Here is a 10,219-nt window from a genome sequence, read left to right on the forward strand (position 1 = left end):
CAGGGCAGTGGTCACAGCACCGAGCCTGCTGGAGTTCAAGAAACATTTGGACAGCGCTCTCAGACACATGGTTTGGTTTTGGGGTGGTCCTCTGTGGAGCCAGGAGTTTGGACTCCATGACTCCTGTACTCCCTTCTAGCTCAGGATCTGCTATGATCCTACACAGTAAGATATGACACTCATCACCACTGACATGCTATAATACAGCTATCGGAAGCTACTAATTGTGTGTGATTTTACACTAATTCCAGTATTAGGGAATCATACTGAACTAGTGAATGGGGATTTCCCCTTCCCCCACTTTAAATCTTTCAATAAAGCTTTCTGTAAGTTTTGAGTTTATTTCCAGAAATACCTGCGCAAATATAAACCACTGAAACAAGCGAGCCCAATGAAGTCTGTTTCCATTGGGGATCAATGCCTCAAAAATGAGAGCTAAGCTCTTGTTACCATACCCCACGACCGTTATATCTAACGTGCTCGTACTGATTAAAAGTATATTCACGCACAGCCAAAGTGACAAATATTCAGATTGGATACATCCTAAGCAATGTGTTGTACATCAGTTACAACCATGGAATGCTACTCCAAGAATTAAGTTTAGTTTTATGTTCATACAAATAAGACCTCTATAATCAAAAAAATGATACTAAAAAAATGCTGCAACAAGGTATTACAGGCTTTTAAGAAGTACACGGCCTTCTAGCCAGCCACTTACAGTATCTGACAGATAAGCATGTCTGAAGAATGTTGGACAGTATTTTATCTTAAAGGAAATACTGTGAAGTGCAACTATCTTCGAATAATTATGTTGAAGTAACATAATCTAAAATAACTTTCCTGAGGCTTACTAACACACACCACGTATATCCACAAGCAGGCTGACACTAATCTACTTTTAAAAAGGCGATTTTTAAATTTATACCCCCAGCTATGGAAGGTTTTTGATTAACACTGAACTTCACTATTTTATCACTAGCCCATTATTTCCTTACATTCAAAACGTGCGCCAGATCCCAGAGCCAGATTCAGTAGTAGCCTCTAGAATATATGGTAAGTATCAGGAACAGATTATAATGCCATGGATCTCTGCCAGACCACGAAATATTACCGTATCGTAACTCCACTGAGGAGATAGCAACCAATGCTACAACACAGGACTTTGAAGTACGATTATTTTTGAGATGAAACACTTCGTTCTCTTCAGTCCCTGAAAGAGAAGTCACATTTAGTTTCCTTGTGTTTATTTTGAAGTTGGGACTGCACTTTTATCAAGTGCTCCAAGTTTCTTACGCAACGCGAAACAACGCGTGTTGCGTAACGAAGATCACAGCAAAGCTTCCACACGAGCTCAGGACACCACTTTATGAAAAATAAATTAAAAAATAAATAATAAGGAGGGGAAGAAAAAGGAGCTAAGCATTCATTCCCAGGCAAACTGCCCATCGATTTGTAGATTCAAGTCCAGATCCTCAGCTTCAGCTAGAATGCTCCAGCACACGGCCACCTTGGCTTCTCAGCAGCGGTGCAGGCCACTGACAGAAATCAGATCCCACTGAGGCCCTGAGCTGGTGTTTTGGTGGTTGAACAAACCCATCAAATCACAGGCAGGAGCCTACTTGGCTAATTTGTATGGATACACACAACTCAAGGAGCTCCTTGCTTGTTTCTGTCTCCATAACAACAGTATTATGGAATAAAATCTCAGCTCAACACTGCCACAAAGTCTCCTTTTAATGGAAAACTCAATCACACAAATAGGTTTCATTTAAGAACAGACAACAACAAACACACAAACCCCCAAATGTGGGCCCTGCCACTGGCAAGCTATTTTCAGATGTCTTTAGCAGAAAAGCAGAAAAGTTACAAGACACCGATGGCAGTGTCACAACTCCGCAATCAGCTGAATCTGCACTTCACAAAGTTTCTAGCTGTGGAAAATGCACACCAACCACACTTCCAAGCCAGATTTCAACACACTTGCGGAGTCTTAACACACACAGAAGGGTCTTCACAGCAGCTGCTTTCCGAGCAGCAACTAATTTAGCCTCTGTTCAGGAGCTAACCACAATCTCTATTACTGACTGCAAAATACCCCAATTTCCACAGATATGTCAGAATATTCAAAAGCAACAATGCGTAAGTATTTCTGCAGGACTATACATTGTAGGCCCAGTACTCCTACAAGTCAGAAGGTCTTCACTTGCTCTTTAAACGTTGCCCCCCAAATAAAGACCTAAATAATTGTCTCTACGTTCTTAGAAAGCCCGTTTCACAAGTTATCACACTCAACAAGTTTCCTTTCAAATACAAAAAACATAGTATTGAAGCACAGAAAGCTATTTGCAGAACATCAACTGATGTCTCCATCTTATTTTAATGTTTTAATTTTTGTGGGTTGTTGATTTTTCATTTTCCTCCAGTATCATTTCCTCAATATCGTAGCTTGCAATAGTCAATGGCACATCTGTGAATTTGTATTTCTTTGGAGGTATACCCAGTGAAAAATGATCTACTCATTGCTTTAAGATATTCTGCAAAGTCTGTATATCAGACACCATCAAAATGAATAAAGCTGTCCTTCTAGCAGAGTTCATAGGGTAATTTTTAACAGTAATTCAATTGTTATTATTAACTGCTAACTGAAAACCAGAGCTCTAAATTAAGCTAAAACTGGTGAAGAGCTGGGGTCTTGAAGTTCAGATCTGACACGACAGCAGCGACATTAAAATTGCTCATTGACATTCTGCTCACCTCTGACGGCTTCTAAAATGAAAGCATCTCCCTCAGTCACAGCCCTGTAATAACTATGGGGAGCTGAAGTTTATGCATGCAAAATCGTGGCAGGGAAGGCTTGCTCCTTCTGTGGGCTCGGTTAATTGCTGCAAGACACAGACAACATCGAGAAGAGTATTGATCTGCAGCTCGGCCTGGCCCCGTACTTGGGCTGAGAAATAACCAAGTCAGTGGACCCAGCACTGTACGAAGCAAGGGCTGAAAATAAGCCATCCGATCACTTCCACATAAAACCACAAGAATGATTAGTCACATTCCAGATATTTCTGGATTCCTGCAAAGTAGAGTAGCACTCGGGCTGAGTCACAACTGAGCTCTCCTTTCTGCTCAGGATTGCATAAGCATATGCAGGGACATCACCAAAAGTTTGCATTTTGACTTCTACTCAGAACCGACGCCGAGTGACCAGAACTATCCAACAAGTAAATCCCGCCTGGTGCAGATACCGTGACCGCGGCCTCTGACGTTCACAGAAGTCATCCTTAGAAAGGACTGGGAGTTAAAAACAGAAAAGCTTGCCCTTAGTCACTCTGTTTACAGTACCATAAAAGCCTTGCCTATCAAGTCTGCTGCAAGGGCGGTATCCAGACTGGCTGATCTCCTACCACAGCCTTAGGCCAAGCCAAGGAAGAGAGCCATGGGCCTTGAACGATCTCAAACAAAATACCAATGGGGCAAAGTTAAGTTTAGATATGCACAAACAGCAGTCACACACTGAGGTGAAAAGCAGGCTACAGGTACCTGACGTTGGCCCTAACTCCGCATCCCCGACTTGTCCCCACTCGGGCCCTGACCTCGCTGTCAGCATTCCTCAGATGAAGTCTGGCAACTGTGTTGGTTTTTGGTTTTAAATGTGTCGAATTCAACATTCCTTTTGCTACAACCAGATACTCAGTATTTGTGTGTGTTTTTTTTTGTTTTTTTTTTTTTGTCTTTTAGTCCTGCTGAAACCTGCCAGCAGCTACTACTGGCTTCCAGCAATCCAACAAGGGAAGCCTCAAATGGCCCTCAGCACCCGTTTCCTCCACTATTTCATGGGATCAGACAACAAAAGCAGAGCCAAACAAATCTGTAACCACCCAGAGGTTACAGCTTACTGCCCCTGAATAAAATGAAGGCCATACAAACACTGTTAGCCCCCTGAGTTCTTCATGAGGGTATGCGGAAAGGCTACCAGGGATGTAACAAGTTTCAAAACAAAGAAAAGGTATCTACCGAAGGCAGAAGGAAAAGCAGTCAAAACAGAACCGAGATGCGTGGCTTTTTACATTTTGTTCCAATACATTAACATGCTAAGAGCAAACAAAGCATTTTCTTTCTATGTTCAAAGCATATTGTAGTGATAAAGGACTTATTATTCATAGATGAAAGAATTATTTAGACTGGATGACGGACGATAAAACTCAGCTGCCATACCACCAGCTACTCCTCCGAGCCCCTGCTGCCTGAGCCTTACTCCAGGATGCCACTGTTGCCCTACTGCTTGTAGGATCAGCTAGAAGTCCATCCTTTTCCTCTGTTAGCCTCCTCCAAAATGGATTTTATTGTATAAATGACACACAAATGTGACAAGTTACGCTGTTCATCGTCATTCTGCACTAAACTTCCTAAAAGGGCACATGTACACACATTGTCACTAAAGATAGTGACACTAACAAGATGAACTGAGCACAGTTCGTTAGTCTTCCTCCACCTGTTGCCCTCGTCTAATATTGTTCATGTATGTCAGGATTTTAGGCCGTGAACCCCACGGTCTTGCATGTCTACAACTGTCTATCACCAAACATTCAGTTTTATTAAAAAGATCTCTGACATAAAACCTACATCTCTTAAATTCAGCGTACGGATTCAATAGTTGTACATAACAGAAGTGAAAACCTTCAACTGTTGGAGAGATTTGAGCACTCAACGCCACCCAAAAAAAAAAGAAAAGAAAACACCACGGGCCAAATACATTACACTTGATTACTACTCGACACAAAAAGAATTTGAAATTCGATATCCTAGAGGGCATGCAAAGAACTGCACAGGAAGGAAGTGCTGGCAGAGCCTTCCCATACCTAAACAAAATGCACCAATACAGGAAACAGCAGGCAGCATAATAGTCTTTAGTCACACAGGCCCCTTACCGTGAACTTCCAAGACCCCCAAAGAATTATATGTGTAGGGGGAGGCATGGTAGGGCCACACAATGGAGAGATTCAGCTTCCCAGATTGTACTGATAACTCCACCGAAATAAAGGGGATTGTTCAACTGAGCAGTAAATGCTGGGCTGGGCCTAGTGGTGGTGGTGGTTTTTGGTGTGGTTTTTTATTTTTTTAATAAATTGCTTTCTTTGATATAGTCAGTTACAGTTTTTAAACAAGTAGCAAACCATTTTCATTCGATTAACTTAAAAAAAAAAAACACAGCATCGTTGACTGCAAGTCCATAAAGCACCTCACGTCTCCTCGTTGTTGGAAAAGAAAACTTGCCAACAGCTCTGCTGTCATTCACTGCTGCTACCAGATGGCAAAACCAACAAGTTATCTGATGAAATCATTCAACGTATTCAAATACCCTGGCTGCCACAAGTGCCAGTAATTATTAAGGAAATAAACAAAATTAAGCTGTAGAAATGCAGAATGGCCTAGTCCTCAATAAGTAAAGAACCTACACGAGTACGGAGGTCAGTATTGGCAGGTTTCATTCCAGGAGGGGAGGACAGCCTGTAAGCAGCACGGATTGCTAAGGAATAATGCAACACAAACTGACAATGCCCGGAATGTGGTGTGTCACCATCCAGTTTATTAGTGGAATGCAAATGATAAAGTACTTATGGTAATTACTTCAGAAGTGATGTTGAAAGGGTTAGCAGGTAAAATCTGCTGGAGCTTTGGGAAGAAGTCAACCAAGCATCAGAGAAGAGAAGGCCGGATCAAGTTGTGTCTACCCAGCAGCACAAAACTTGCTGAAGATTTGATAATTCGCTAGGAAATTATCTATAGCAGGTCCTTGATGTTTCCAAGGCAGGACAGGAAGGCTGCGTTTTAAGAAGCATCAATTATAATAGTTTTACTGTTATTATGAGAGGGTTAGTTCATGAATCTGACAAACACTTTGAAACGCAATTATTATAATACTTGAGCAATTCAGAGCAGATTTAGGAAACGTGATGGAGCCTTCGTAACGTGACACCCCCCCACAGCAATGCCAGCTCGTACAGAAATGGGGAATATTTTTTTTTTTTGTAGATGCAAATTACAGAGTGGGTGGATAAGAGAAATGCAAACTGCAAAATCATACAGTAAATAAAAACATATATAAACAAGGTGACAGCCTGGTAAGTGCTTCTCTTTAAAGAGCAATCAAATAACAATCCCATTTTCCTTCCTGGACAAGCTCCTTTGAAATAAGGAGGACGGTGATAAAAAGAGACCCAAAATGAGTTTCCGAGTGCTCTTTCTACAAATTAAATTATTGATTGTGTTTAGCGATTTGAATTTCTACAACACACTTCAGACCTGAAGAAACTGCCGCTAATAACGCCGTAACTCAGCAGAACGATCCCGAGACAGAGCCGAACACATCCATCCCTCCAGTTAAATGATACTGGCATTGGTGACATCTTCATCCAAATGTCTTTGTAATGACTCAATATTTAAACATCGCTCTGCCTAACAAGCTTCTTCCTGACTCGGGGAAGCAGAGCATCTCCAGGCCTCGGTATCCCTGCCGGCAGCATCCTCATTACATCACAACTACGGGAAGAAAGAGTTGCAAGAGGAACGAGCTGCGAGTTCACCTCTGGAGATCTGTGTATTGTTATAAAATGGAGTCCTCCGACGCGACGAGCGTAGTGGCAGCACCACGACTGCCCAGCAGGCAGGACGGAGGAGAGCCGTGGAGGTGGCACCGCGCTCAGCCCAGGGTAAGAGGAAAGAAGAGCTTCGTGTCACAGCCACGGGGCTCCTCCAGGCAGCTCTGGGAGATGTGCTTCCAGCTCTGCGCAGCTGAGGAGGGGACTTCTGCCATGCAGAGGCAGACAAGTGCAAAAAAGAAGGGGTTTCAGAGTGTTCTCACGGTCAGAGACCCCAAAAAGACACGTATGGAACTAAACAACTGAAAGGATTTAAACACGGGGGCAGCAGTCTCATCAGCACCTTTTCTCCCATAAAGACAAAATATATTTTTAGTATTTAGGGAGGGGGGTGTGGAATCTTAAAGCTGTGCCTGACCACCCTCTGTATCTCACTGGTTCTGCTCTTTTGGCAAAACCCGCTCATCTTCCCTGCAGTAGAAAAGCTGTGAATTAAACAATGAAATTAAGCAACTAGCACGATTTCAATAGCCTGTTTGTCCTACATATGCACCACTAATTGCGTATCGATGGCTGAAACGAGGCTCAGTTTTTCTATCACCACCGCCACGGCAGCTCACACTCACAAAACAGAATTTCATCCCGAAAATAAAACGCACAGCCCCGGCTGCTGCTGTCAAAGTGCCTTTAAACGCGAACAATCACGGGGGGGGGGAGGGAAGTGAAAATGTTTTGCCGTAAGAATAAAGAGCCAGCATGTCAAACCACTGCCACAACTTTTTTTTTTTTTCCGCTCAGCTAAGTGATTTATGGAAATACAGGCAAATCGGTGCAGCCCTGCTGAGCAGAAAGGTTACCTAACAGACCCGATCGCCCTCCCTTCACGCCTAGCTGTGCCTTCCTATTTTAAATGTACCCACACGGGCTGAAGTACAGTCCGCCATAAGAAGTGCAAGGAGTGCCCTTGAAAAACGTCCAGATTGCAGCTAGTGCACAAAGGCTCTCCCTGTGCAAACAGGGCACGAGAATTCCTTTCTCCCTCTTGACCCGGCATCAGGTGAGGGGATTAACTTCCCAGCAGCATCAGAAGGCACGGCGTCGGTAAGAAACGAGCAAAGTTTGGGAGCCGAAAAAGAAGGCTGAGAATCAATTTCACAGCTGGTTTAGGGGAGGGGGAAAAAAGAAATGGCTTGGGTAAAGCAGTCTGGATGCTCTGCTTTGAATTTCTCTTCCCCAAAAGAGTGGTGGGCAAGGCTGAAGAGCACTGCTGGAGCAGGCAGGCAGGAGCAGCCGGAGATGAACTGCCAGCGCCAGGAGACCGGGCGGCATCCACACTTGCCTGGCCACACGGCAGACGACACTGCAGATTTCCCCTCCGCTCCCCAAAATCAAAGCCGAACCAGCATCGGGGATGGGGGGGGAGGAATTATTAACCGGGAACTTTTTGTTCCTTAAATACGCCACCGAGATTTTTCACACACACCCCCCCCCTCCCCTTCCCACACCCCTCTCCTTTCCATCCCCTTCTGCCAAAAGAGGCCTTGGGGGGGGGGGGGGGGACGCCAGGACTCACCATATCAGCCGGGACTCCGCTGGACATCTTGAGCTCCCTCCGAAAAACCGATTTTAAATTAAAAAAATAAAAATAAAAAAATAGACGTAAAGGCAGCAAAGGTCCTCGTCACCACCGGCGGTGCCAGGTAGGGCCGGCAGGACCGCAGGGCGACATGGGCTGCGTGCGGGGCTCCTTCTGCCCGCACACCCCCTTTTTCTTGCCTTCCTTCCCTCCCTCCCTCCCCCCCCACGCCTTCCTCGCTCTCCCTGCTCTTCTTCCTTCTCCCCCGCCGGATAACGACGGGGTGATTCACGGCCAGGGCTGCCGCGGCCCGGCCGCCTCCTTCATTAGCGCCGCGGACACCCGGCGGGGCGGGCAGCTCCTGCGGTGGGGGGGGGTGGGGGAGTCCAGCTGGGTCCTGAGGGGATAAAGCCGGATCCCGGGGGGTTAAATCGAGCCGGATCCGCGGGGCCGAGCTGGATCCCGGGGGGTCACCGCCAGCCCGATCCCCTCAGCGCTCCGCGGGGACCCTGAGGGGCGTCCAACAGCCGCCGCCTCGCCTCGCCTCAGCGCTGCGCTCGCATCGCCTCCTCCTCTTCCTCCTCCTCCTCCTCAGCCCTCCCTCTCTCCCCCGCCTCTCCCCCCTTCCTCCTTTCCCTCCTCCCTCCCTCTCTCAGCAGCCGGGGGTGCCGCTCCCTCAGCGCGCTGCCCGCCCGCGGCCGCCCCCCGCCATCTTCGCCTCACGGCGCCAACATGGCGGCGGCGGCCGGGCCCGGACAGGGGGCGCGGGGGGGGGGAGGGGGGACACCGACCCCCCCCCCTCCTTCTTCTTCACCCCCCCCCCCCCAATCACGCGCCGCGGCGCCGCGCGGCATCATGGGACTTGTAGGCGAGCGGGCGGGGCCTCCGCCTCATGGCCCCGCCCCTCTCCTTAGCAACCGTTGCTAGGGCGGTAGATTATAATTAATCATGCTCGCTATTTCATATATATACAAATAAATTATTCCATTTTCCATCCCATATTAACAAATCGAAGCCTGCACGGCATTCCTCTGTAAAAACTCCCCGTCACGGCCATTGGTTTATTCCTCATCGCAGCCCCTCAGCGTGCCATAAAGGCCGTGCCCCATGAAAAATGCTTCCCACACGGACAAAAAAAAACACAAAATAAAATCCCGCTCAATGTGCACATCTACCCAAGGAATTAGTGCACCTTGTGAGAGGGATATGTGGAGACGCGTTCGTATTCCAGCACTGTAAAATTGTCCAGGATAAAAAAAAAAAAAAAAAAAAAAATCAAGTAGACAGAGCTTGTGGCAGATGCTGTCTGGTTCCTTCAGGGACAGTTCTCATGTAAAACCACAGGAAATTAAGACAGAGTTGTTCCCTTTAATACGAAAAGTTGGAAGCTGTCTTTCCTCTTTATGACTTCCTACTGAAAGCAACAAAGGCAACCCCACTGTCCCCTCTATCAAATTTATCATTCTTTTCTTCAGGAAAAGCTACAGAATAGCATGAGGCCGTTGACTTTAAAAGGCAGATCTGACAGCAAACATCCCAGCTGAATGCCCAGGAATAGTTTGGGGGTCAATAAAAGAGACCTGTGCTATCATACTGTGTGACTTTGGGCACGTCATTCCCCAGGACCTCTGCTTAGAGAAGTTGTTGAGTTGCTGTCTGTGGAGACAGTCCAAACCCAACTGGACATGGCTGTGGACAACCTGCTGTGGCTGACACTGTCTGAGCAGCGGGGTTGGACAGGATGGTCTCCAGATGCACCTTCCAAACTCATCCTTTCTGTGTGTCTTGGTGTCTCTCTTGGTGTCTCTTGGTGATTCTCCCCTGACAAATGTTTTTGTGGTACCATCCATAGTCGTCCCCAACTTCAGTCAGTTCTTCAAGCCACCAATAAGTCTTGTGTTTGTGGCAATAATAGCATACTGTTGAAACATTACTTACATTTTTCTCCAATCAGATATCCTTGAGGGACAGAGAAAGTGTAAGGGTTCCTCATTGTTTTCATATCTTTTCATAAGGCATCGAATAATAATACTCACAGATGAGGGTC

The 10,219-nt window shown here is 46.1% G+C and overlaps 1 protein-coding gene and 1 long non-coding RNA gene across 2 annotated transcripts in view; one reads left to right on the forward strand and one right to left on the reverse strand.

Annotated features, from left to right (window-relative positions):
• The window catches only part of UBL3 (ubiquitin like 3), a 53,503-nt gene extending 44,757 nt beyond the window's left edge, over positions 1-8,746 (reverse strand). The window contains exon 1 of the mRNA XM_084525681.1: positions 8,170-8,746. Within this exon, the coding sequence (XP_084381807.1) occupies positions 8,170-8,196 (27 nt within the window). The 5' untranslated portion in view covers positions 8,197-8,746. The remainder of the gene's footprint in view (positions 1-8,169) is intronic.
• LOC311439694 lies at positions 7,003-8,250 on the forward strand. The gene is made up of 2 exons (XR_014694902.1): positions 7,003-7,697; positions 7,837-8,250. It is a non-coding gene; the product is annotated as an uncharacterized lncRNA (long non-coding RNA).
• Positions 8,747-10,219: the final 1,473 nt, after the last annotated feature.

The sequence above is a fragment of the Aythya ferina genome (assembly GCF_964211825.1).
Source record: "Aythya ferina genome assembly, chromosome: 1".
In the NCBI taxonomy this organism is placed as follows: Eukaryota; Metazoa; Chordata; class Aves; order Anseriformes; family Anatidae; genus Aythya; species Aythya ferina.